General features: G+C 50.2%; 1 protein-coding gene across 10 annotated transcripts in view; it reads left to right on the top strand.

The window, feature by feature from the left end:
- Positions 1-27,880, top strand: part of hspg2 (heparan sulfate proteoglycan 2) — a 94,578-nt gene that overhangs the window by 36,968 nt on the left and 29,730 nt on the right. For 8 of the 10 annotated variants that reach the window (XM_030360462.1, XM_030360471.1, XM_030360498.1 and 5 more), the window contains exons 7-43: positions 198-221; positions 776-901; positions 1,064-1,297; positions 1,604-1,723; positions 2,307-2,438; positions 3,610-3,754; positions 4,538-4,686; positions 4,950-5,090; positions 5,518-5,681; positions 6,100-6,279; positions 6,739-6,935; positions 7,540-7,687; positions 8,189-8,316; positions 8,639-8,725; positions 9,060-9,118; positions 9,555-9,616; positions 9,790-9,930; positions 10,266-10,436; positions 11,088-11,267; positions 11,824-11,942; positions 12,478-12,589; positions 12,875-12,988; positions 13,313-13,434; positions 13,723-13,800; positions 18,312-18,367; positions 18,709-18,773; positions 19,028-19,168; positions 19,562-19,753; positions 22,449-22,532; positions 23,247-23,339; positions 23,446-23,538; positions 24,927-25,157; positions 25,357-25,470; positions 25,846-25,973; positions 26,354-26,440; positions 26,900-26,958; positions 27,337-27,501. In XM_030360462.1, coding sequence (XP_030216322.1) covers positions 198-221; positions 776-901; positions 1,064-1,297; positions 1,604-1,723; positions 2,307-2,438; positions 3,610-3,754; positions 4,538-4,686; positions 4,950-5,090; positions 5,518-5,681; positions 6,100-6,279; positions 6,739-6,935; positions 7,540-7,687; positions 8,189-8,316; positions 8,639-8,725; positions 9,060-9,118; positions 9,555-9,616; positions 9,790-9,930; positions 10,266-10,436; positions 11,088-11,267; positions 11,824-11,942; positions 12,478-12,589; positions 12,875-12,988; positions 13,313-13,434; positions 13,723-13,800; positions 18,312-18,367; positions 18,709-18,773; positions 19,028-19,168; positions 19,562-19,753; positions 22,449-22,532; positions 23,247-23,339; positions 23,446-23,538; positions 24,927-25,157; positions 25,357-25,470; positions 25,846-25,973; positions 26,354-26,440; positions 26,900-26,958; positions 27,337-27,501 — 4,641 coding nt within the window. The remainder of the gene's footprint in view (positions 1-197; positions 222-775; positions 902-1,063; positions 1,298-1,603; positions 1,724-2,306; positions 2,439-3,609; positions 3,755-4,537; positions 4,687-4,949; positions 5,091-5,517; positions 5,682-6,099; positions 6,280-6,738; positions 6,936-7,539; positions 7,688-8,188; positions 8,317-8,638; positions 8,726-9,059; positions 9,119-9,554; positions 9,617-9,789; positions 9,931-10,265; positions 10,437-11,087; positions 11,268-11,823; positions 11,943-12,477; positions 12,590-12,874; positions 12,989-13,312; positions 13,435-13,722; positions 13,801-18,311; positions 18,368-18,708; positions 18,774-19,027; positions 19,169-19,561; positions 19,754-22,448; positions 22,533-23,246; positions 23,340-23,445; positions 23,539-24,926; positions 25,158-25,356; positions 25,471-25,845; positions 25,974-26,353; positions 26,441-26,899; positions 26,959-27,336; positions 27,502-27,880) is intronic. The other 2 variants (XM_030360435.1, XM_030360480.1) reach the window with 2 other exon arrangements.

Below are 27,880 nucleotides of genomic sequence, written 5' to 3'. Positions count from 1 at the left end.
AGCTGGCGGTGGCCTAGCGATGATCTTTCTTGGAATGGGTTTTCTGATAATGTCGTCTCCCCCCCCCCTCAAAGTCATACTTTACATTGTTGTGGTATTGCACAACAAGGTCAAGGTGTGTGTAAGGGGTATGCTCCCCACTGTGTAGGTCATCATGTCCAACATGTCTCTTTGGGATTTATCTCCACCTCTTGCAGAAGTGGTGTCTATGGAAGCTCAAGGTTTGTACTGTGCCATGTCTGCTGCATGGACCCCTTTGGAAGTGCTTTATAAAGGGTCTAGATGTGCTGCTCTGTGAGTCTAGCTGTGCTGTTTTCAAATCCAAGGCAGAGCCTTGGATTTGAATTTCATTAGAAGTAAGGATAAATACCTTTGCATGGCATGGCGTGTTCAGTAAGGAATGCAGCTATCTGCTGAGAGGGTGAACTCTGATGTACGCACAAGTACTCCCACTCCAAAATAAAATGTGAAATCTGTATCAATTTAGCAATGAAGAGCTGTTCAATGACTTCCTGGGATTAGGAATATTACAGATAGTAAATAAAAATAAAGGATTGAGACAGCTTGCAAAAGGATGCTTGCATATGGTGTGCAGATGGTTTTTAACAGCATGGCCCATTCATTTGAGGTCAGTGGTTGAAGTGTGAATGGACTTTCCACATTGCGGTGTTTGTATTCGCATGTTGTTTAACACGAAGCAATGAATATGTGGCGACTCCAGGTGATACCTCTCTACGCTCTAGCCTTGAACTGCATGTCTTTAATCCCCCCCCAGTCACCCCAAACATCAGGCCTTGCATGGAGGATGAGCACAGGTGTGGTGATGGCTCGTGCATCCTGCTGGAATACCTGTGTGACAACCGACCGGATTGCAGAGACATGAGTGACGAGATCAATTGCGGTGAGTCAGGGTCTCTGGCCAACCCCCCCCCCCCACCCACCCCCAGCTACTGCATCCACGGCAGAATGAAGGAACGTACACATGTTGTGCACATGTTTATGTTTATGAGTTCCCCACGTGATGAGAACGGCATGGTGATTGACAAATGGCCGCTTCCTATAGGCAACCAACCTCCCACTCCACTCCTGCCCACGCCTCCCCCCCTCCCCCCCACCACCACCACCAGTACCACCAGTACCACCGTAAAGAAGCCCCCCAAACCCCTGACCCCCCCTGGCCCAGTGGGGCCCTGCAGGTCGGACCAGGCTAAGTGCCAGAGCGGGGAGTGCATCCCGCGGGACTACCTCTGTGACGGGGAGAGGGACTGCGCCGACGGCAGCGATGAGTTCCGATGCGGTGAGGTTAACGGGGGGGGATCCAGCTCGGGAATGACCCTAATATAACTCATGTTAGGATAGAGAGTTTCCGCCGTACTGACGGTGGTGTTCGGTATTAGATGGACGATAGATAGATGCATACTTTATTGATCCCCAGGGGAGATTCAAAGGGTATTTACATGCATTTTGAAGCAGTACTCTCTGGGGACAGAACGTGGTCCACTTTGACGGTCCCCCCGTTGCGGTTCAGGTCAACGGGGTGTCAACATGCAAGCGTTCAGAAGGCGTTCAGAAGGGGGTCTCATTGTGTGTGTCTCCCTCCCAGGTACCCCGTCCCCCTGTGAGCCCAACGAGTTCAAGTGTAAGAACGGCCGCTGCGCGCTGAAGCTTTGGCGCTGCGACGGAGACAACGACTGCGAGGACAACTCGGATGAGACCGACTGCCGTGAGTCTCATTCTAGAGCTCACCTGTTAGATTCGATTAGATTAGATCAACTTTAATGTCCGTTTACACAGAAATTTGTCTTGCATTACACATCTCTTCAATCCTAATAGCAAGACATAAAACAGCACATGAAAACATTTACACAACATTTAAGAGTCCAATAGTCCATGCACACAGATAAGTCCATAAGAGTCAGGGGTCTCATAGACCCAATAAATTAAAGTTATATTGTCAGTGTGTAGTTTGTTTGCATGTGAGATGTATGTGGAGTCTACTTTACTCTTCTCTGTTGGTTGAGCAATGACACGGAATGAGGGAGAAAAGTGTGTTTGTATTTGTTAGAGCATAGTGATACCAGTGTTGTTATAGGGATCAGTTAAGCTTTGATAAGTGTGTGTTAGGGATTCAATTAAAATTTCATTGAGGAAATAATGATTCTTCTTCATTATGGCATATCACACTTTCACTCATCAAGAACTTCCTGCCAACTCCACTGATTGGGGGATCGGGGTGTGCGATGGATGGGTGGATGTTCATTTCAAATGTTTCAACACACTGTGTGTCCCCGTCACCACGTCCACAGCCACAAAGAGCCCCGGGGACACGTGCGCTCCGGAGCAGTTTGTGTGCCGCAGCGACCGGACCTGCATCCCGGCCAGCTACCAGTGTGACGAGGAGCCCGACTGCCCCGACCGCTCCGACGAGTACGGCTGCAGTAAGTCCCCACAGGCCGGCGGCGCAGGGTAGACTCACCTCGGGACACTGTCTCCCTCTCAGCTGTTCCCTTTCTCTCGCTGCTCCCTCTGTGTTTCTTGCTCTCTCTTTTTCTCTTTCGATCTCTTTCTCTTTACCTTTCACGGCTCCTCCTCTCAAGTACCTCTCTCTCTCTCTCTCTCTCTCTCTCTCTCTCTCTCTCTCTCTCTCTCTCTCTCTCTCTCTCTCTCTCTCTCTCTCTCTCTCTCTCTCTCTCTCTCTCTCTCTCTCTCTCTCTCTCTCTCTCTTCCCCCTCTCTCTCTCTCTCTCTCTCTCCCCCTCTCTCTCTCTCTCTCTCTCTCTCTCTCTCTCTCTCTCTCTCTCTCTCTCTCTCTCTCTCTCTCTCTCTCCCCCTCCCTCCCTCCCTCTCAATACACATGCACAGTTCACCACACATCAACAGACATGTCTCTGTTTCAACTTTCCTCCACCTCCTCCTCCTGCTCTCTGCTCCTCCTGCTCTCTGCTTCTCCTCCTCCTGCTCTCCGCTCTCTGCTCTCTCCTCCTCCTGCTCTCTGCTCCTCCTCCTCCTCCTCCCCCTCCTCCTGCTCTCTGCTCCTCCTCCTCCTCCTCCTGCTCTCTGCTCTCTGCTCTCTGCTCCTCCTCCTCCTCCTCCTCCTGCTCTCTGCTCTCTGCTCCTCCTCTTCCTCCTCCTCCTGCTCTCTGCTCTCTGCTCTCTGCTCTCTGCTCTCTGCTCTCTGCTCCTCCTCCTCCGGCTCCTCCTCCTCCTCCTGCTCTCTCCTCCTCCTCCTCCTCCTCCTCCTGCTCTCTCCTCCTCCTCCTCCTCCTCCTCCTCCTGCTCTCTCCTCCTCCTCCTCCTGCTCTCTCCTCCTCCTCCTCCTCCTCCTGCTCCTCCTCCTCCTCCTCCTGCTCTCTCCTCCTCCTCCTCCTCCTCCTCCTCCTGCTCTCTCCTCCTCCACCTCCTCCTGCTCCCTGCTCCTCCTCCTCTCCTGCATAGTCCCCCTTGGTTTTTCCCTTATGAGCCGTGACTAATTAGCGTTGAACTGAGGCGCTATTCACACATGTGAAACTGCACACTAACACATGAGACACACACACAAGGACACAAAAATGAAAAGCATGTGCGTCAGTGAGCACACGGTTTAAACGGTTCACCCTCGTTCCGCCCCCAGCGCCCCCGTCCGTGACGAACCCCCCCCAGGAGGCGGTGAGCGCAGCGCGGGGGGAGACGGTCACCTTCTCCTGCCAGGCGGTCGGCGTGCCCACGCCCATCATCACCTGGAGGCTGAACTGGGGACACATCCCCGCCAGTGGCAGGTGGGTCCCCTCCCACCACATGATTAGCATCGGTCTGACCCCAAGCCTGCTTCACATGAAGGTGCTGCATTGTGAGAGGCTGTGTGCGTCAGGGGAACATCACAATCATTTTTATACGAAAGAGAACAACTGTTTGGTGGGGGTAAGTTCACACTGAGTTTTACAATGGGAATTCATTCCTTTTAAAACAAGTTCTCTCTCAATTCGATTGCCCAATGTACCAAATAGTTTGTTTTATGGGTGTCACTGGGGAGAACATGTGTTGGGATCTGTAGATATGTCCGGGGTGTAAAAAGGCGCGTTGCCAGAGTACGTAGTGGAGAGGATATGCATTGGAGAGAATCATCATCTGGTAAAGTGAAGTATTGCCTCAGATCCAATGATCAACCCACTGCGGTCCGAGGACCTGTGTGGAGCTTTTTCTGGCTTGCAATTTCTCTGATGATTAATACGCTGGTGATCAGATGGACACGGAGCCTGGTGCGAGCGGGTTCTCCCGATGCCTGATGCTTGGGCAATTCTTCCTCTCTCCCCTCGAAGTGTTAATATTTTCTTTAGAAATATCTTTCAAAAAAGGATTTCACATTTACTTTAGACACATTTGGCTTGAGAATAAGTTGAGGTTTTCCTAGTTTCTTATTATTCTTTGTGGACTTTCTTCATTTCGTGATTTCACCTTGTACACAGTCAGAGGGAATCGCAGTGACTCCACGGTGACCTTTAACCCTGTCCTTCCTATGTCTCCTTGTTGTGTTTTTATACCCGGGCTGCTGCACCCTGCAGGGTCTCCATGAGCAGTAAGAACGGGCATGGCGTCCTGATCATCAGGGATGTGAAGGAGGCGGACCAGGGGGCGTACACGTGCGAGGCCATCAACGCCAAGGGCCTGGTGTTCGGCATCCCAGACGGAGTCCTCACCCTCACCAACAAAGGTGGCTCAGCCTAGCCTAGCTCCTCCACCCAAGCAAACTGTATTAAGGTAGAGGACGGCTCAGGTAGTCTAGCCGGCGTAGCTCAGGTAGCCTAGCGGGTGTAGAGAGCTCCTCCTAAAAGAAAAAGCATAGCGGAGATACATCGCTATTCCTCCCATTCCTGTGTAGCTTCAACCGGAGCGTAGCACCACCACCATGGCTAGGCAACAGCAACATGGCTCGTGTTATGAAAGACATCTAACCCGAACACTGTGTGCACAAAGGGGACTGTCCGGACGGCCACTTCGGCACGCAGGGCCGCTGTGTGTCCTGCTTCTGCGCCGGCATCACCAAGACCTGCCAGGCCACCGGCCGCTACCGCAACCGCATCACCCTGCGCTTCAACCAGGAGGACAACCACCAAGGTACGGCCACCGGGACGGCTTGATGTATGCGTTTAGACGTATTCAGGAGGGCTCATGTCGTGCAGTAGTTGATGTTGGCATGTGTGGAGGATAATCTAACCAAAAAGCCTCAACGGTTAAGGTACAATTGAACATATATTATTATACTATATAGCTCCATCATGAATGTGTAGATAATATGTATATATGTTATAAATATTATATATGTAAAATATAATTGTGGAGTGTTTGTGGTGAGGACTGTTTTAACCTGTTGTGCATTGACTGCTCAATGCACAACAGGCGTTCAATCTGAGCTAATCAGTCTGACTCGGGCCAGGGGAGGATGGCCTCAGTTATTTTTTTGCCATTAGTTATTTGACAAAAAGATAATTGTGTTTCTGTCTCTCACTGTGACTCTCTCTCTCTCTCTGGTTTTGTCGTGAAGGAGTGAATGTCACTTACCAGTCAAGGCCAGGCACCCCTCCCCTGTCCTCCACTCAGCTGCTCGTTAACCCGGAGCTGGAGGAGTTTCAGCTGGTCGACCTATCACGCCGCTTCCTCATCCTCGACTCCTATTGGACGCTGCCTCGCCAGTTTCTGGGCAACAAGGTAAAGCAAAAGTTGACTTGGCTTGGCCCCTCACTGACGTCGTTGTATAATTGTATCTTCATACCTTATGTTCAGGGTAATTATAAGTTGGTATGTAACCGTGACTTTAAAGTTTAATTGCGTTGCAATGGCTACTACGAGTCACTTTGTTTCAAATACCAGAAGCAAACATTATACTGAATGGAATAATCCGGTGTAAAATGGCTCCTGACGAGCTGGCTGTCGCCTTGCATGGCTGACGCCGCCATCGGTGTGTGCATGAATGGGTGAATGTAAGGCAAAAAATTGAAAGCGATTTGGGTATAAATGCAGTACATTTACCATTTAGTGACAGTGCTTTGAATTTGTCTGTACAAGTGTCTGCCTTACCCCCCACTCACCCACCTCCCCCCCGCTGTGTGTGTGTGTGTGTGTCCAGGTTGACTCGTACGGAGGCTCTCTGAAGTACAAGATCCGCTACACGCTGGCCCGCGGCCTGACGGAGCCCGAGGAGAAGCCCGACGTCCTCCTGGTTGGGAACGGGCGGAGGCTGGTGTACCGCCGGGGCAACCCCACCCCCGCCCGCGTGGTCTACCAGAAGGAGATCCATTTCACTGAAGTAGGTCTTCTCTTTGACGGGACTCTTGTCTCTAGAGCAGTGACGGTACCAGGGTTGGTCAGACCGTACCATGGGGGGGGAACTGCCCACTGTTTTGTTTTGTTATAGGACTAGCAGAACGGTTTCATATATTAATAATGATGCTTAGCTATAGAGTATAATATTAGTTCAAAGGAAGGCGCTGGTAGTCTTGAGGTTCATATCCTTCAGAGTTGAAACAGGGTTCTATACAAGGTACTTGATAGATAAATACGAGGTTCACATGTGCCCTGTAGAAGGTTTCACTTCTGTATGTCGGTGAGGCATGTCATGAACACAAAGAACTCGGAGCGTAGTAGTACGTGTCCTAGACCAGTGTACTAGCTTGTACTATAACATGGGTTCTGTTGGGTTCTGTGAGGACCACTGCTCTAGTGTAGTAGCTTGTATTATAACATGGGCTCTGTTGGGTTCTGTCAGGACCACTGGCAGCAGTCCAACGGCAGGTCGGTGAGCCGGGAGGAGCTGCTCATGACCCTGGCCAACCTGGACACCATCAACATCCGCACCGTCTACGACAACCACATGGTGAGCGTTGCTCTCAGCGACATCATCATGGACACCACCAGCGTGGCGTTCACCACGCACGGGCACGCCAAGGACGTCGAGGAGTGCAGGTGAGGACAGGTCTTCTGTGGGGAAACTGGGGTCTTATCTGTTCATTTATCTGTGCGTGTTTGTGTGTCTGTGTGTGTCTGTGTGTGTGTCTGTCTGTCTGTCTGTCTGTCTGTCTGTCTGTCTGTCTGTCTGTCTGTCTGTCTGTCTCTCTGTCTATCTATGAACTTATGTATCTATGTTTCTCTTTCTGTCTGTCTGGCTGTCTGTCTTTCTGTATGGCTTTCTTTTTATCGATCTGTCTCTTTCTGCCTGTCTAACTGACTATCTCGCTGTCAGTCTATGTATCTAGTATGTTTCTCTGTCTGTCTGTCTGTCTGCCTGTCTGTCTGTCTGTCTGTCTGTCTGTCTGCCTGTCTGTCTGTCTGTCTGTCTGTCTGTCTGTCTGTCTGTCTGTCTCTTTCTCTCTCCTTTTTCCTCTCTCCTTTTTCCTTGTGTGTGTGTCTGTCTGTCTGTCTGTCTGTCTGTCTGTCTGTCTGTCTGTCTGTCTGTCTGTCTGTCTGTCTGTCTGTCTGTCTATCTCTCTGTCCCTCTCTAGAGTGTAACCAGTCTTAGAGGCGTAGTGTGGTACTCCTTGATGAATAACGCTCCTGATGTGACCCCCAGATGCCCTGCAGGCTACACGGGCCTCTCCTGTGAGATGTGCTCCGCCGGCTTCGAGCGCATCCCCGGCGGCTCCTGGCTGGGCACCTGCGATGGCTGCAACTGCAACGGACATGCCAGCGGCTGTGATGCGATCAGCGGGAACTGTCTGGTGAGAGCCTATGTCCTTCTTGCTAGCTGCCAATCCTAAAAACGTAATCATCATTCAACCATTCATTCTTTTTTTTTTTTAAGATTATTATTGACGCCTCAAGCATATATGAAAAGATGTGTGTGATGCAATGCCCTGATAACAGCAGATTAGAAGCATAAGGGGCCGATCACACCTGAAACCTTTTTGAAGGCATTTGTTACTGTTACCAAGGCACCCATGGAACATCTACACCTTCAGCTCAGGGTGCACCGGGCACTCCGCCAAAAAGCTTGAAGTGATCACAGCGGAAAAAACACGAGGCGCTCGGCAACTTAAAAGCAGCAAACTAAACACTGTGTCTTCCCATCGATAACAATGACAGAAAGCCGGCGGCGGCTGTTAAACCGCAGGTTAAACACGCGTACGACGTGATCAGGGCCCATACAATATGTGTCCGGGGTTCTTGAGCTGTGATGATATCATGGGAAAGAATGAGCAATGTGCCCTCCGCCCCCACAGAGCTGCCAGCACCACACAGAAGGTCCTCAGTGCGATAAGTGTCGACCGGGCTACTTTGGAGACCCCAGCCGAGGTCGCCATGACGACTGCAAGCCCTGCCCCTGCCCATACACTGAGACATCCCGCCGGTATGAGGCCGCCACACATGCACACACGCACACGTATGCATACATGCATACACACACACACACACACACACACATACATTCACAGGCACACATAATACACAAATATGCACACAAACACACAACCAGTAGCACATACTCATTCGTATATCTGCCTGTGTTTTTGTGTGTGAACTTTGAGGAACTCTTTTTTTGGTGTTCCCCCAGTGTTAATCTCCCTCAGAAACAGAGCCTTCATTCATTCTTCCCGTCAACTCTTGACCTGTGTCGCTATCCATTAACACTCTGCTGTCTGCATTCATCTGTGGGGGGGTCTGTGTTGCAGATTCTCTGACACCTGCTTCCTGGAAACCGACCAGCAGGCGACCTGCGATGCCTGCCAGCCCGGCTACACAGGGAGACGCTGTGAGAAGTAAGAGGGCGTGGATGTCCAGACATGGCCGCATTAATGCAGTCTGTATCAATAGGAATATACGGCCCGACTTTGATCGATTAGACACATGTTGATCTTGTAGCTTCAGCTTGTCGTGAAAGGAGAGATTGATTGTGGAGAATAACGTTCATGCATTGTTAGACCTTTTGATATGGTTTGTGTTCAAAATAAAAAAAATGAATGAGTTGCAACGCATAATTCATTTTCACGATTGGTAATTGAGGTGGAAAACATACCGAAATAATGCCAGATCAAAGGTAAATATTATCATCAACTGCTAGAACCAAATATTCCATTTATTGTGTGCTCATAGGTGCGCTCCTGGTTACCAAGGTAACCCTCTGCAGCCCAATGGAAGGTGCATTCCTAATCGTGAGTACAGCTTACTCAGTTACTAAAAACTCCCCTTCACCCCCTCTCCCCCAGTACAATTAGCCCCCCTCTCCTAAAAGGACAGTGGAGCGTGTGCTCACGCTGCAGGAATGCGAAGGCGCTGAAACGCCTCCAGGTTGCACCTTCTGACTTTTCCATGTTTCACGTATTTTTTCTTCCTTTCTCCTCTCTACTTTTATCACCTTTTTTCCCCACCTCCCCTCCCTGCCTCTCTCCCCTATCATCTCCTCTCCTCTCCTCCTATCATCTCCTATCTCCTGTCCACACTTCTCTTCCCTCATCCTTGGCTCCTCGGCTCCTCTCTCCTCTTCCCTCCTCTCCTCCCCTCTTCTCTCCTCTCCTCTCCTCTCCTCTCCTCTCCTCTCCTCTCCTCTCCTCTCCTCTCCTCTCCTCTCCTCTCCTCTCCTCTCCTCAGAGAGCAGCAGATGTGATAGCAGAGGATCATTCAGCTCCAACAGCAGGCCGTGCTCTTGCAAGGTATGGAGTTTTAATGTACCAAGATCGTCATGTTATATACATTTCCTATTCATTCCTATTCATCTGTACATTACATATGCACGCACGTACCTAAGCAGGCCCATTCCCTGTATCATGTTTGCCTGTACATTCCCCTCACCAACGCTGCCCTCTCGATGGCTCGGTGTGTGCAGAACAACGTGGCCGGAGCCCAGTGCGACCAGTGCAAGCCCGGGTCCTTCCACCTGACGGAGGGCAACGCCGAGGGGTGCATGCAGTGCTTCTGTATGGGCGTCACCAAGGAGTGTGCCAGCTCCTCCTGGAGCAGGGACCAGGTAAGGCTATCCTTTCCCCTCCATGTAGTCCAGTCGCAATAGGCTGCTGTTCAATCTGTGAAGAGAGAATACTGTGGACTTTAAATCATTCATCAAGTGCTTGATCATGGATCAATGCGATTGACTGCAGACATTTCTTTATAGCTACAGAATTATAGCTATAGAAAAATAGATGGAGATTTGCATGTTTACAGATTTATATACAGATATACAACTGAGCATGAACAGATGTAAAGATATACAGATACAGAGATATTTGAGATCATCATCCGTCAGCTATGTGTGTGTGTTTACGTGTTGCGTGTGTGTGCGTGCGTGCGTGTGCGTCTCCCCAGGTCCAGGGGGGCGCCAATGGGGAGCGCTTCTCCCTGACCAACCTGGCCCAGACGCAGGGCACCTCGGACAGCCTCTCCCAGACCGGCACCCAGGTGGTGTTCAGCTCCTTCGCCTCCCTGCCCATCGACACCTACTACTGGGTGCTGCCACAGAGCTTCCTGGGGGACAAGGTGAGGGGACGAGGGGACGTTGGGAAGAGGGAGCGTGGGAGGGCGGGAGGGCGGGAGGGTGGGAGGAGGGCCCCTCCAGTGAAGTCGTCCAGGACAAGCCCAGTCAGGCTGCAGACTCCCCTGCCGCTGCGTGCCGCGGCTTGTCCCCAGGATGGAAAGGCGGCGCTGGAAGCACCAGAGGCTCTTCTCTCTCTTCTGGAGCCAGCGTTGGAAATGCACACGCATACGTCTCCGCTGTAGTCATGTGATCTGGTGCCCCCTTTCCCCTCCGGCGGTGTCTGGGCCGGTGAAATACCTTCCCCATCACCGAGTGTCGCGAGAGGAGCGCACGCTGCTGTCTGGAGTCGCTGTTTATCATTGTTTCTCTCACTCACTCTCTCTCTCCCTCTCTCTCTCCCTCTGTTTCTGTTTCTCTCTCTCTCTCTCTGTAACTCTCTGTCTCTCTCCCTGTCTCTCTCTCTGTCTCTCTCCCTGTCTCTCTCTCTGTCTCTCTCCCTGTCTCTCTCTCTCTCTCTCTCTCTCTCTCTCTCTCTCTCTCTCTCTCTCTCTCTCTCTCTCTCTCTCTGTCTCTCTCTCTGCCTCTCTCCTTCTGTCTTTCTACCTCTCTCTCTCGTTCCCCCCCCCCTCTCTCTCTCTCCCCACCCCCACTAGGTGACAGCCTATGGTGGGGAGCTGAGCTACACGGTGCGCTATGAGCCGCGCCAGCGCTCGCTGGTGATCGACGGCCAGCCGGACGTGGTCATCCAGGGCAACGGCATCTCCCTGGAGCACCACTCCCAGTCCCGGGTCAGCCCGCGCACCCCCGTCACCGTGACGGTGACCTTCAGGGAGGTGCGTTGGTTTTTGTTCCTCCAGCTATTGCCGTACTGCAGGGAACCTTAGTAGGTATGAGGCGTGTAGCAGGAGGCCTTGGCAGACAGGTGAGGCAATGGTTCGCGTGAAGGAGTCGCCAATGAAATAAAAGATTGACTTCGGATCCCGAGGGAAGCTCAACTGCGATGGAAACGTTTGCTCTAGTATTTCATGCTCATAAACCGTATCCCGTTTACACGACACACACACAATACGATACCATCGCCTTCATTAACCCTCAAGGGGAAACGGAGCCGCCAACGTACGTTCATGAACGTGAAAAAGAAGGTCAATAGACCTGTGAGACAACACAACAACACATGCAAACCGTCCCAGAGGAGTGTCACCGTAGAGCAACGCAAAGGCCAGCATCATCACAGCAAACATGACTCCACCAGACCACTAGGCGCCTTACAATACAGGTTCACCTGCAACAGGGGACCTTCCCCAGGTCCACTGTTGTTCCCTGCTGAAGGCAATTCATTCACCACGCTTTTTGACTCGGCTGGTTATTCTCTCCCGCCCCCCCTGCCAGGCCGCTTGGCGCCGCACCGACGGCCAGCCCTGCACCCGGGAGCACCTTCTGATGGCCCTGGCTGACATCACCGTCTTCATGATCCGAGCCACCTACGCCGACAGCATGGCCGAGAGCAGGTAGGCCTGTCGTTTGACCTCCAGTGCACGTGAGAAGGCTATGCTTCGTACGCGTGCTGCGGATCTGCGACATTGACTCTTTTTGCTGGGAACCATCCGTCGGACCATTGATTACTTCCCCCCCCCAAATTCAGACAAAAAGGATGACGCATATCCTGGAACAATGATCTGGATGGTCGTAGTAGTCGATGGATGTTGATGGTCCAACACTCTAGTAGAAGACTATTGACTAATGAATAATGTGTGTTGTGAACAAACACACATTAAGTCTTCTACAAGAGTGTTGGACATATTAGGCAGCAATCTTTTATTAGAAAACAGCTTGCGATCCGACACCCCTTAACTGGAGGCCCTGGTGACATTGGGAGGCTTGGGAGGGAAGGATTTGGGTCGGGTTAACCTGGCATTGATTGATGTGTGTGTGTGTGTGTGTGTGTGTGTGTGTGTGTGTGTGTGTGTGTGTGTGTGTGTGTGTGTGTGTGTGTGTGTGTGTGTGTGTGTGTGTGTGTGTGTGTGTGTGTGTGTGTGTCTACAGCATCTCAGAGATCAAGATGGACATCGCTGTCCCACATTCTACGGGTCACGAGCGGGCCCTGGAGGTGGAAGAGTGTGCCTGTCCTCAGGGCTACAGAGGGCCCTCTTGCCAGGTACCCACACACAAACACACACATACACCTAACCATGTGTATACATTTACACACACACACACACACACACACACACACACACACACACACACACACACACACACACACACACACACACACACACACACACACACACACATACACAGTCTCAGAAGCCTCAGGGAAACCCCCAGACGACTGGAGATCTGTCATAATTCGTTACCCTGCTGAACAAAGAGGTGTTTCTGTGTGTTCTCTGACAGGTCTTGTTCATTGTTCATTGTGGTTGTTTTTCCCTTATTGCAGGAGTGCGATACAGGCTACACCCGCACAGGCTCCGGCCTGTACCTGGGAACCTGCGAGAGGTGTGCCTGCAACGGACACGCCAGCAGGTGTGACCTGGACACCGGTGCGTGTCTGGTAAGTTGCGCGGTTTCGCGCCCTTCAGTTCTCGGTGAACACAGCCGGTCTCACTTTGATCTCTGCAGCGGAATGCACTAATGGTTTTCTGGCGAATCCCAACATGTGGACGCTTTATTATTATTCACCGCTGACTGAATCTCATTGTGTGTGTGTGTGTGTGTGTGTGTGTGTGTGTGTGTGTGTGTGTGTGTGTGTGTGTGTGTGTGTGTGTGTGTGTGTGTGTGTGTGTGTGTGTGTGTGTGTGTGTGTTTGTGAATGTGTGTTTGTGTGTGTGTGTGTGTGTGTCTGTGTGTCTGTGTGTGTGTGTGTCCTGATCAACAGCAATGCCTCCATAACACCGCTGGGCCAAGGTGCGAGCTCTGTCTTCCTGGTTTCTATGGAGACCCTGCGACCGGCGGAGCTGAGGCCTGCAAGACCTGCCCCTGTCAAGGATCCTCCTCAAGGTGAGTTCAGGAATAAACCTCCATGTCGGAAAGCACCATTCGGTACCACACCGTACCATTCCAAACCAGGCCTTACCAATCCAAACCAGGCCGCACCATTCCATGCCAGTCCGTACCATTCCGTTCAGACCTCACCATTTCGTTCCATACAGACTGTATCATCCCACACCAGACTGTATCAAACCATACCACTAGGGCATAACATACCATGCCAATCCACACCATGGATATTCTGAGAAATTATAAGAATCTGGATGTGAAATATTTACTCTGCAACCCCTTCTGCAGATCCTGTTATCTGGATTCGGACGGTGGTCCCACATGTGAAAACTGTCCTACCGGCTACACCGGCCGTCGCTGTGAGAGGTAGGGCTGTCTGTCTGTCTGTCTGTCTGTCTGTCTGTCTGTCTGTCTGTCTGTCTGTCTGTCTGTCTGTCTGTCTGTCTGTCTGTCTGTCTGTCTGTCTGTCCATCGCTCTCCTACTCTCTTTCCCCCCTTCTTTCTCTCCCTGTCTCCGCAGATAGACAGCTGGACACACTGGCCAGGGTTGTTGTCGTGGGGAGGGGGGGGTGTTCTGGGTCGCTGGCCGGTTGAGGGCAGCAGGGTTGTGGGTTGCAAGGCTTGTGGTGTACAGTGGACGGATGGGAGCGGCCAATCACGGCCGCACATTCTTGGAGTTTTGAAGGTGTTTTGGGATGCAACCTTGTTTTGTGTATGCGCTCTTTTCTCTCGGACTCTGAGGCTGCTGGATTGCTGTTTGTTGGTTTTCCTGGGCAATATAATGGAGTTAGAGTGTATGGATTTCTCATACTCTCTCTCCTAGTTAGAATGGCGATGCATTGTATGATATTTCATATCATATACATATCATATTTGTAGAGATTATGATAGGCGGGTCCGTAGAACAAACGTTACTCGAGAATGTTCCTTCACTTGGCACCGATACCTTCTCCTTCAACACAAATGCTTTCCCGGACGCTGCTCTGCGCTTCAGCTCGTACGCTTGGCTGGTTGGTAGTCAGTATCTGGAATCAGCTGGCTTATGGGTTCTGTGTGTGTGTGTGTGTGTGTGTGTGTGTGTGTGTGTGTGAGTGTGTGTGTGTGTGTGTGTGTGAGTGAATGTGTACGCACAGACACACGGTTTGTAACCTGGGTCTCTGCGGCATAAATGCAGACAAAGTGACATTTATGAAGATGGAAGGCTTGTCCGGGGATCCTTGCTGCTCCCTTTGTCCCCTCGAAACCAAAAACAACTCACCATTTTGAAACTGATCCTGTCTCCCTCCGTCCCCGCCAAAGACGCACGGCGGCGGGGCCCACGGACACTTGCGACCCCTTCCAGCAGGGCCAGCTCGACGGGTTCCTCCCCTTGGGCTGCAACGCGGAGGCGGTGTTCAATTTCAGCCTGGACCTGGACCTCACGCCCTACGGCAGCGGGAGCAGCGGGGACGGCGACGACGACGACGGCGGCGGCGACGGGGAAGACCTCCGCAAGCTGGCCACCACCCGCAACCCGGCGCCCACCAAGTCCGTGTCACTCTACCGCACCACCCGCGCCGTCGCCACGGAGCCCTCGGCCCCCCGGGCCCTCGCCACGGAGCCCGCGGCCGTCGTCCCCGTCCCACGCCGCCGGTTGCCCCCCAGGCAACCCCGCGTCACGGTCAGCCCCGAGGAGAGGCAGGCCAGCTTCCAGCAGCTGCTGCGCCTGCACCTCAACACCTTCAACCACCGGCTGAGCATGCTGGAGAGCAACACGCTGGACATGAAGGACAGCATCCGCCTGATGACGGAGCAGCAGGGCAGCCTCAGCACGCAGCTGGAGGGGCTGGCGGCGCTCAGGCCGGTGCCCGAGAGGCAGGGGCGGGTGGAGGTGCTGGAGAGGAGCTACGGGGACATGGGGACCCGCCTGAGCCGGCTGGAGGGCCGGCTGGAGATCCTCATCGACGGGTTCACGGCGCTGGCCCAGGAGATGAACAAGATGAAGCGCCACCGACACCAGGAGCGGAGGGCGGAGCCCGTCCTGCACAGCGGGCCCTTCGTCCCGTTCGGCAGCCCTGTGTCGCCGGAGTGGGACTCGGCCGTGGTGACGGTGACGGGGAGGCCGCTGATGCGTGCGGCCACCTCGGCTCAGAGTATACCCCCGCCCCGCGTCACGGTCCGCAGACCCACCTCCACCGCCGCGCCGGATCGGAGGCAGAGGCTGACCGCCGTACGCCTTCCTGTCAAAAAGTCAACCAAGGTCACCAGAAGCCATGTGGTTATCAAGCCCCCCGCCAGGTCAAAGGTCTCACCGGGTAAGTCCAGGGAAGGTTCGGAGCAGAAGACACAGGCTAGAGCAACGCCTGTGAAAAAGGGAGAAACTAGCAAAGGATCTGCCCTCCCGAAAACAACAACAACAACAACAGAACGACCTCAAGTGATAAACAAAGTAAAGGAAAGACAAGCCACCGCAAAAATCCAACTGGACCCGCCGGCTCATAAAGCCAAGCAACCACCGAACAAAACACAAGGAGCTAAGCAAAGTAAGTTGGATAGTAGAAAAGGAGCACCGCAAAGTGAGAGAAACGCTGGGAAAGAGAAGTCTTTTCGATCGGACTCACCTCATGTAAAGAGGGCACAGAAAGTCGTCCAGAAGGCAATGCCTAAGCCGAAGACCAAAAACACGCAGGGGAAAAAAGCAGATCACAAGAAGGAAATGTTGCACAGAGTCAGGTCAGTCTCCAGGAAGGCGAGGGTCACAACCACGATTAAGGCTCCTAAGACCACAGCTTCTAAGCTAACCAAGACAACCAAGACAACCACGAGACGAAAGCCCAAATCTGCACCAGTTAAAAAGAAGCAGCGCCAAAAGAACACAGATTCTAATTTGGGTGTCTTGGACCTTCTCCAGCTCTTACAAGACGACAAGAGGTCTAGAAAAGGAAAGACAATCCAAGATGGCTCTCTTCATGTTGTTTTAGGAAGGCTGGCCATACCTATCAGAATCATCCCAGATGATTAAAGGTTCTCCCTTTGTGGAACTCTTATGTATGTATATATCTGTTGATTATTAACGTAAGATTATGACTGATTAAACTTTATGAAGGCATGCCATTTACTTTATTTCACATATGTTTATATTTTATATTTTATAGGAACTATTTTATGAAATACTTTTAAGGGACATACTTTTATGTAAAAGAAATGACCAAAACAATTGCACCGAATCCTGCTATGAAGATACACCTGATCAGAAGGTGATGATTTTTTATTTGTAAAAAAAAAATACTCCACATGGCTAAACTACCTCAAGTATGTCTAGTTCTTAGTCATTTCAAAACCCCTTTCAACTGACCCCATTTATTTTTGTATAATATATGGTCCTATCAAACGATACAGCTATTACCCTAGAACAGAATCACATCGGCAAGTTGTATAACGCTTGGAAAGATTAGCATTATGTGAATACAAATTAATGCGGATTCATACAATTCCTCAAAGTTTGTCAAACTAGGAGATGTAAGGCTCTTCTAGGGGACCTACTTTAGGTTGACAGGATCTCCGGGAGTTGTTGTAATGATAGTTGAGGAAACTTGGTTTCAGAAATAAGCAAGACCACATTATAGATTGTCTTTGAGCTTGATATCCTACCTGTAAAGCTTCTCACAGGCTGTGTCACACCACTGCTCGAGCCCAGCGCACAAAGCAGAAGCAGAACACATCTTGCGCCCCTTCCCACTGAATACATATTAAATCCCACGCGGACTCAACGCCAACGACATTTGAGTCTGCGCTGGAAAAACGCTCTCCACGCGGGTGATAGGTTAAGCTCCGCCCACAGTGTGGAGGCGCTCATTGATTGAAATCGAAGTGAACGGCCTAAGCAGATGTGTATCATGCTTGGGTGCTGAGCTCTGGTGGGAAACGGCCTTCATGCAACAAGCCATTTGTATTCATAGACATACCCTGAATATACACTAGTGACTCCTCATTTAGTTTGTTTTCTCAGTATTGTGTATTTACTGTATGTAGTACCATTCCTCCCTCACTGTAATACGGATCATAAAAGGCTTAGCAAAAAGGATAAAGAGGTTGATCTTCTATAAGAAAAGCTGTGCAGCCGTGTTGCGTTTCTCTGAAGCCCGTTTGTAGCGTTCACGTCTCCTAGGAGCGGTCTGTTGGCTGTTGACCTGTGGACCTGCCAGAGGACAGGGGAGGTAAGACCAGGGGCCAGAGGCTTTGCTAGGGGCACGGGGCACCTTGCTCCGCGATATTAAGACGGTCTTAATATGTCACCCGGGGGGGTTTTCATGTCTTCTCTTCTTTGCATTGTCGCTGTAGCTTGGCTGGTGCTTCTCTGCTGTGTCTTGGACGTGATGATCTCGATCGGCCCTGATATGTGTCGGTGGGGTTCTGGGGGAACCCTTCAAAAAAACATTTGGAGTTTGGTGTTATTGTTGTTGTGTTCTGGCTTAAGAGATCGGAACAACGTTCATCGTCTGTTTTAGTTACATTTTTTGGGGGAACTCTCGAGTCATTGTTTGTTATCCCGACCGCTGGCTGCCCATTGTCCAGTTTTGAAGTGGGGATTCAGCATAAAAATAGAATTGCAATCTACTGGTGCTCATTTTCAACACATAAACATTAGCTCACTTTCCTCCAGGCTATAATAAAACCACTTGAGATTGGAGTCTGCGTCGCTGCTTGATTGGTGATTGATGGTCCGGGGTTAAGAGGCGTCTTCAGGCCGTGGCACATCACACATATCTCTCTCCGAGCAGACTTTCCCCCGTTTCCTGTCTCTTTGTCTTTGTGTTTGAAAAGCCTGCATCCTCTCGTGGGTGGAAATATTGACTTTCATGTCTTGACGTCTTTTGGCCTTTTTTTTTTTTTTTTAGATGTGCTCCTGGTTACACTGGCAACCCGCAGCTTGGACAGGCGTGCAAGGTCAATGGTGCGTACGTTCCTCCTAAGGCACAACCAGCATGACATGCCGAGGGCAGATTGATAAATCAAATCGTTTTGATTTTAACATGTTTGTAATCCACTTAATCTTCTCTTAGTAGGACTGCCCCCTATAATGGCTTCTCGCTCAAGGTCTCTTCCTTTTTCCCACTTAGTCTTTTGGTAGATTCCTTCCCCTTTTAAGGGGTTCAGTGTTATGGGATGCTGTCAAATATGGGCCTGGGAGTCCCTTTGAGATAATACTTGTATTTCAAACTAGGCTGTATAAACAAACTTGTCCTGAGGAGTTGTTCCAGAATAATGATGTTCTACGTGGCTGGCCTCTTTTAGGTGACTGCTCTAACTGTGACCAAAGAGGTACTGTTGGCTGCAATGGAGGAGCTTGCAACTGTAAGGTAAGCATCCAATATTAAAATTTGTCACTTTTCTACTGCAGCTAATGACTCCATTAAGACTCACAGAAATATCTGGCCTAGAAAGGCAAGGGTATTTTTTCCGAAAGTAAGTCATTGTCTGAAAATGTGATAATTTAACTGTAACTGACATGGTGACATAATGACATGGTGTCAGCTTAAGTATGTGTCAAGCAAAACAAAAAGAAAAAATCTGCTTATCACAAAGTGTTGATACAATGGTCGATGGTCTTCAGATTAACATCGAGGGCTCATCTTGCGCCAACTGCAAGTCTGGAACCTTCCACCTCAGCCCGGACAACAAAGATGGCTGCCTGTCTTGCTTCTGTATGGGCGTGACTCAGCTGTGTTCCAGCTCCACCTACTACAGAGACTTGGTAAGGCCTTCGGATCTCACAACACTTTTAGCAGCTGGGGAGAGCAAACACCACTTTCGCCACTTCCTCACCTTACAACACAAAACCCTGCCAAAACGTTCAACAAATTCAAAACAAGGAAAAAAATAATCGGACAATCATTTATTAAACGGACGTCTGGACCAAATGGTCCCAATATGCTACAACAGCCACCTGTATTCTTGCTACTATTTTTCGTGCTTCTCCTCTTCCACCAATGATTAGGCCCTCTGAATATATTATTCATTTTTAATTTTATCTGTGTTGCTGAACTTCTTCGCTATAATATAAACGTATTATTATTAGTAGTATACAGCATTCTGCATGTCTGATCCCCCAGAGCTGAGTTTGTCTGTGCTGTGTCTGCGTGGCCAGGTCTCCTCCGTCTTCACTCCAGGGAACTTCCAGGACTACGCCCTGGTGAACCGCCAGCGAACCAACCGCATCACCTCTGGCTTCTCCGTGGAGGTGTCCACCGACGGCACCCAGCTCTCCTACAGCAACTTTGACTACCTGAACCAGGAGCCCCACTACTGGCAGCTGCCCGGAGCCTACCAGGGGGACAAGGTTAGTAGCCGTGTAGCAGTAGGGACTGATGACTGATGGACAACGGAGACGCTGAGCAACAAGCTGGAGCTGCTTTTAAAGGACTTCCCCCAAGGAGCAGCCGGTATTCTCTGGGATTCCCCGATGTGGGGCGTTCCTCACACTCCACCCTCCTTCCTGTTCCCAAGCCCACTTTTCTTGCATTTTATAACAACCCGCCAAATCTTTCCTTTTCCAAGCAATGCCGCGCAAACTGCCATCTTCTTCTGATGCTTTTTTTAATATGTTTTTCTGCAAAACAAGTTCAAAGGAGTGTTATTATTAGTTTGGATTACGAAGCCAGGTTGGGCATCGAGTCGGAAGATCGGATTTGTTGATCGATGATGATGATTTATTCCTTGTTTCTTTCTTTCTTTCTTTTGGGATTCGCTCGTCCGCTCTGTAGAAGCGCTCACTCTTGGCACGCATGAAACGCGCCGAGCAGGTAATGCCGATCAGTGGTCGCCTGCGTTTTGATTGTCAAACGACCAGACGGAATTTGACAATGATTTTCTTTAGTGTTGAGCATGGGAGTGACGTGATATGACCCTTGGAATTGCATTGTGGAGCTGCGCTGTTAAAATCCATCGATCCACGATCCATCGTGTTTTGCTAGTAAGCACTTGTTGCTAAATTCCTTAACAACTGGTGACACTTCCACAAGCATCAGCTTGTTTCCATGGGAACCACTCATGCCACCGTCAGACCACACAGGGAACTAGTGTGTCTAGCATGTCGAAGGAAGTCTCTTCCTGCACCGTGCACACTGCCTCTGCATCTCATATCCGTAGAAACGGGAGGAAATGACCTCATTCCACTGGAAGTCCCCCCCGGCCTATTGTCAGTGTCTATGTGTGTGAGTGTGTGTGTGTGTGTGTCTGTATAGCTGCATGTGTGTGATCTACAAACAAGGGGTGGTTAGGCATGTGAAGGCCCGTGTTTTTCCAAACTTGGCGGCGGGTGCGATGGTTGTGATTAGGTCTCTCGCAGGCCTTCCTCCGTGGTGATGTGTGTGTCTGCAGTCTGAACGTCCGTCCCCCCCCTCCATCTGGGAACACTTTGAGGTCTGTGCTGGTGTACGGCGGTAGTCTCGGTTTGAAGAGCATGTCACAGCACCCCCTCTAAACACACACACACACACACACACACACACACACACACACACACACACACACACACACGCGCTCGTGGGATGTAGTGTGGATGGCTTGGTGGAATCCTTTGTGTGTAGCTGTACCGTCTACACCTGCGACCTACGACCCCTCCGTCCTTATCCAGCCTGACGTCTCTTTCTGTTCTGCATCTCCGGTACATCTCCCCCTCCTCCCCCCTCCGTAGGGCTCCAGCAGATGGCTGGATGACGATGTGTGGGCGCTCCTCGCTAACCACTCCAACGGACAAGGCCCGCCTCTCTTCCCCCCACCTCTCTCCGCTTCCTCCTCCTCCCGGTTCTCTGCCTCTTCTTCCTCCTCCTCCGCCTCTCAGATCCCAAGTTACTCCTCCTCCTCCTCCTCCTCCAAAAAGAGATGGTCGTTGCACAACCTGATCCCCCCCTCCTCCCCCCCGTCTGAGCCCTCCTCCTCCTCCTCCTCCTCCTCCTCCTCCTCCTCCTCGGGGAACCCCTCCCTGGCCCCGCCCCGACCTGGCCCCCCCTCCTCGGGACCCCCGGCCCACCTGCAGCAGGTACACCACCGGTAGTGCGGTCGGCTCTCGAGGCTCTAGAGAGCTTAAGAGAGCGTTCTTGGTGTGTGTGGATGATTCTGCTGGCTGGTTGGTGGTTGGTTGATGCCGATGTGTTTCGCCCTGTCTCCCCCCCCCCCGCCCCTCCGTCGTTAGAGTCCCCCGAAGCACGCGTTGAGCGACGCCTCCGCCGGTGAGCCCGGAGCGGACGGCAAGGTTAGACGAAGCCGAGATGGAATGGTTTCCGCCTGTGACTCACATCGCATTCGTCGGCCGGGGGTTCACCGAGTTTGTACTGTTGGGGCAGTACCTGCCCTCGGGCCGGATCGAGTAGGAGCGCCTGCCCAGATAAAACGGCTTTAGAGTTAATGATCGACAACAGAGCCTTTGTGCATGTCTGTCAATGTTTAAGCTGTAGCTCACCGGGGCGTCGCCCGCTCACTCCAGATCTTCGACTGAGTTGACTGAGTTGATCACAGAAATGGAAAACTTGCTCGTTGCTGTCGTGTTCCTTAGCATTGCTGCGCGTTGGCCAGGGGGTGGTGTGTTCCTAGGTTAGTCATGAAGCGTGTGTTCTGTTAAGGTCGTCCCACTGTAATCGTCAGTGAGAGAGTTTACGTGGGTTTTATAATGGCATGTAATCACGCCGTCGGCGGGACTAAAACACAGCAGCTTGGCGTGAACACAGTCAAACGTGTAATTATCTCCTCATTGGCGAGGGGAAGTCGCTGTTTTTACTTGTGCGACAGGCAGCGCATGCTGTGACTCCCTCATAACTAGTGTGTACTTACCATGTGCGTGTTAACATAAATACTCTACGCTGTTCTGCCTCAAGGGCCCCTCTCCCCTAGATGGGGGTCTACTCCACTGCTAAGGCCTGCTTGCTCTGCTTTGCTCTGTCATCTGGTGCTTGTGCCTTAGTCTCTCTCTCTCTCCCCCTCTCTCTGCTTATCTCTGTTGCTTTTATACTCTCCCTCCTCCCCCGTGGTCGTCTCAGTACGCTCTGGTCTTCAAAGGGTTCAGCTCCCGCCAGGAAGAGCCGCTCTACTGGCTGCTCCCGGCCCACTTCACAGGGGACAAGGTAACCGTAACAACCAAGGGGTCTACTCCTCCTCCTCCTCCTCCTCCTCTTCCTTCACCTCCTCCCCCTCTTTGTCCTCCTCCTCTGTCTCCTTATCCTGCTTCTCCTCCCCCGTCTCCACCTCCTCCACCAGCCCAGGCCTGATTAACCCCTGGTTAACCTGCCCTGGGAATCACAACATGGGTTCTATTGCACTCTCCGTGACCTTCCGTCCAACGTCACTAAGTCCTCTCATGCACTCTGATTCTGGCTCTGGTTCAATGGTGGTGCACTGCAGTGTTGACCTGATGACAGTTGACACTCCGGGTGGCAGTGATGATATATAATCCATCGTCATACTGCTTGATTCAGAAACGTGTGATCATAACTCATAATACATATCGTCACATGGTAGGTTCTGTGGTTTGCTGTTAATGTCGATGGTGAAGTCACATGAAGTTTTTTACATAATTAATGTAATAAATACAGGATTATTTGAAGTGGTAAGCATCACCTAAAAATAACTTAACGAGTTAACATTATCCGTACTGATCACATAGTATTTCTGTGGTTGAACATTCTTTGATCCATGTTTATATCGTAGTTCTATGTGAAAAGTCCTGATAAAAAGTGTGTTGCATACTTAATAAAGTTGTGATCTATTATGGATCTAAAGTGTGCATTTCGTAAAGAAATAGCGAGCGAGCCTTCTACATCTGCGTGTTTTGCGTTCAGGTGGTCTCCTACGGTGCCAAGCTGAGGTACACCATCTCCTACGTGGCCAGCTCCAGGGGAACACACCTGGACGACGCAGACGTTCAGATCATCGTAAGCCAAGTCTCTTCGCCGCGACTCCTTTGGTCGCCGCCGTTACCACTGAATCCAACCCATGAAAAACACTTTTCACTGACGTTTTGTCTTGGCGATCCCCTAGGGCAACGACATCACCCTGGTGGCCCGCCAGTCCTGGCAGAGGAGGCAGCAGGGAGCCCGCGAGTCCAAACGCTTTGAGATTGTCTTCAGAGAGGTGGGTGGGGGCAGCACATCACAGAGAGAGAGAGAATGTGTGTGGGCACGATTCCTGGGCGAGAACACAGGGAGGTTCTTGCGTCATAAAGGAGCTGTATCTGTGTCTCTGTTGTTCCAGCTGCAACGCATTTTGATTCCTATCTCATGTGATGTATAATGAAATGATACGATATGATGGTAATCATACATTACACCAAATAGGGACTGACAATGAGGCTTTTATTACCACAAGATCTGTGACAAATTTGTCCGGATCTGCGTGTGTGTTTATATACTATATAAACATGTATAAACAGTACATGTTTACATACTACGTCACTGTGCGACAAGGCTGCGAATCCAGAGAGATATATATTATATTAAACTCATATACAGTACATTTTCGGTGCATGTCCAGGTGTTGTTGAGGATGATTGATATCCAAATATAGTGTCCGTATATGTCTTTGAACAATATACATGATATCTCAAAATTGAATAGGTCATAGGCAGCCTGGACATAGTCTTACCTAGGCAAGGCAAGGCAACTTTATTTAAAAAGCACTTTTTATACACAAAACAGACTCAAGGTAGCCTGGTTCTACCAGACTCTCGTACTTCACTTCATTTCATTTCATTTGTACAGAGAGTCTGGACCTAATCAATTGACAAACGTTAACTCACTTGAAGGCGGGTGTCTGTTGAAGTTTAAAATGATTGGATCTTCCCAGTGCCACTCTGGATCTGCCATAACCAATCGCTAACGTTTGGTTGTGACGTATGTCATGCGCCGGGAATCACACGCAGGTTGTACACAAACCAAACACCTTGCGCGACTGCACGAAAATGTCCGTCAACGACAGCTGCAGGTTTTATTCGTCGAATTTAATTTATCAGGGAAAAATTGCACATTGTAAATCAATATTTTATAGTAAGGCCAGAGATGATGTATGCAGTCAACTTTCGAAGCTGGGTCTAATCGTTGACAACACGCCATCGTCATTGTTCTCAGACACGCCCTCTGTTCGCTGATTGGGCGCTGCTGTGGCGGCCCCAGAAAACTAAATTACATACAGCAGTTCCAGACCTAGTACTGAAGGGAAATTCAAATTGAGCGGAAGTACTTAGGCGGGCGGAGCCAGGCTAGACTCAAGGTGCTTCACACAGAAACATCGTCATACAACAAAATTAAATAATAAAAAAATGCATTGTAGAAAGTGCAATGTGTTTGAAGTAAGTAAGTAAGTCAGTTAATTGAAGTATGAAAATAAATACGTAAAAGAAAATAAAGGCAAAGTAAAAAATGCATTTTAGAAATGCAATGTATTTAAGATTTATCAAAAAGCTAAAGCAAACAGGTCCTAGTATCCGAATATAATCTGCAATGTTACCCTCTGGGGTCTCGCAGGAGAACTGGCAGCGTCCGGACGGCATGCCGGCCACCCGGGAGCACCTGATGATGGTGCTGGCCGACCTGGACGACATCCTGATCCGCGCGTCCCACTCCAGCGAGATGCGCTCCTCCAGCATCTCTGAGGTCAGCATGGAGGTGGCTGTGCCCAACTACAGCAGCCTGGCCCAGGCGTTGGAGGTGGAGCAGTGCCGCTGCCCGTCCGGATACCAGGGACTCTCCTGCCAGGTAACACCAAGCCCAGGGTGCTTGTATTTTTTAAGCTGGCTACTTAAAAAGTAAAAGTCCTTTGCAGTATCAAATGCCATTAGTTATTGGGTCAACTTTTTTAAGGATTCAGCTTGCTAGGCAGCCGTAACCTGTCATTGTTCACCCCTGCCGCTACCTACTACAGAACTTTGACATGAGATTTCACTATCTGTCCTAGGACTGTGCTGTCGGATACAGCCGTACGGGGGGAGGTCTGTACCTGGGCCACTGTGAGCTTTGTGAATGCAATGGCCACTCCGACTCCTGCCACCCAGAGACTGGCATCTGCACGGTACGGCTCCCTCTGAAGAATCCATGACGTAGAGGCGCCAGGCCGCCATTAAAAGCTCACCTCTACGTGGGGGGAAAGCAACTTCCTGTAAACTTATATGGGAGCAAGAACAAAAACGTTCTTAAATGTTGATGCATAAAAAAAGATATGATTAATATTTTGGTGACCAAAAAAATGCAATTATTCAAAATAAAAGTAAGTAAATTAAGTCAAATATGTAAATGTATACTGATTCACTTATTATCATGAATGAGATACCAGTGTGCGTTATTATATGTGTTGTCTTCTGGCTCAGACACTCCCTAAGCTACTCCCTAAGACAGCGACAGGCAGCCTCAGTCAGTGACGGAGTGTTTTGGTCTTGCTTTGGTGCAGAGCTGCCTGCACAACACCCAGGGCGAGCTGTGTGAGCAGTGTGCCACCGGTTTCTACGGCGACCCCACCGTCGGGACCCCCGAGGACTGCCAGCCATGCGCCTGTCCCAACACGGACCCCGACAACCAGTAAGTCCTGGACCCACACCCTCCCCACCAACCTCCCATCCTGACCACACCCTGGACCCCGGCCGGTCTGTAGCATGCAGGCGTGTCGGGGCAGGGTTGCTTCCTTACAGCCCAGGGTCATTCACACAGTGCAGGCTTTGCCCCGTTAAATCAATACGATTAGGTTTCTATTTTGGTCGCACTATCACCGTCCTTCTGCTGTGGGAGTAACATGCAAGAATGGAATTTGATCCTGGTTGATTTACTAAAAATTAAAGCATTTTTTTATTTGATTGGATTTGAAAGTGTAAAAAAAAAAAGAGGATAAACACAAAAGAACATCAGTATAAGGAGGGGGATGATCCCATGTGTGCTCGCATCTAATGTGTTTCGTCTGACAGGTTCTCCCCCACCTGTGAGAGCCTTGGTAACGGAGGCTACCAGTGCACTGCCTGTCAGCCTGGTTACACGGGCCAGTACTGTGAACGGTGAGCCACACACTCACGCACGCACGCGCGCACACATGCGAGCGCACATACACAACAACACACAGACACTTGAATGTATTGATGATGATTGTTCTTTTATTATATTGTTTGACTTACCCCAAAATGAGACCATAATGTAGTTTAATCCATGAGAAACAGGGAGATGCACATGCATGTAAGGCTAGATCTTATCCCCTACCCATATTGCCATATACTTTCATCTAAAGATAATTCATTGTGACCAAATATATCTCCATTCTACATAATCATTCACTGAGTTGCATCGATGATAATGCTGCCCATCTTACCGGAAAATATCTTCTACCAGATTTGCACAGGCATAGAAATGCATAGCTTGAACCTGCATGTAAACTAGCTTTCTGACACCCTATATCAGTGTGCATTACACCTGTGCACTTTAACTCATTTCATCGACACTGTTTGGTTCCCCTTCACCAGCTGTGCTCCGGGCTACGTTGGCAACCCACAAGAGAGAGCCAAATGTCGTCCTTTCGATGGTAAGTCTGGACTGTCGTGGACACCAGGTACCACTGTTCTGAGGTAGACATACAGATACTGATACGCAGACGTTTATTTTCCTGCATGAATGACTGGTACAACATTAAATGTACTAAGAATCAGAGTCTGAAGAATTGTATGCAAAGTTTGCTCTCGAATACATGCAATAGCTGCAGAAATAGAACGACTTCCAGCCTACAGGATATAATATAACAATTAAGATACGTATGTATGCATATAAAATAACAATATTAATCTTAAATCAAAATCATAAAAAACACAAATAAACGTTCCATCTGAGCAAGGGCAACCTTCTGTTCTGAACCCCTCCATTCCTTCACCTCCTCCCTGTGTGTGTACCGCCCGGCCCTCCACAGACGCAGCCTCCCTGGTGGTGAAGGTGTACCCAGAGCGGGTGCTCACCTCCCAGGGCGGCTCAGTGACCCTGAGGTGCCAGGTGAGCGGAGCCCCACCACACTACATATTCTGGTCCAGGGAGGACGGACTGCCCATCTCCACCAACGCCGAAAGAAGCAGAAACGGTAGGAATGCGCTCAGCATTCTGTGTTACCGTTTGTTGGAGTTTTGTTGCACTATTTGACTCGTATTAGGGTTGCTAAAGAGACATGGGTAAATGCATGGTAGATGGTGCATATGGTAATATATGTCATTACAGTATAAGTCATTTTACATATTTCCGGTACATTATTATACGTTACATAATGAATATACCATTCAATCGATTGATGATGCATTTGAAAAAACATATTAACACCAAACACACATCTCTGAATGTGTGTGTGTGTGTGTGTGTGTGTGTGTGTGTGTGTGTGTGTGTGTGTGTGTGTGTGTGTGTGTGTGTGTGTGTGTGTGTGTGTGTGTGTGTGTGTGTGTGTGTGTGTGTGTGTGTGTGTGTGTGTG

Source organism: Gadus morhua, chromosome 1 (genome assembly GCF_902167405.1).
Source record: "Gadus morhua chromosome 1, gadMor3.0, whole genome shotgun sequence".
Taxonomy (NCBI): Eukaryota; Metazoa; Chordata; class Actinopteri; order Gadiformes; family Gadidae; genus Gadus; species Gadus morhua.
The sequence above is the reverse complement of the archived record's forward strand: the minus strand, read 5'-3'. Positions and strand labels throughout refer to the sequence as shown.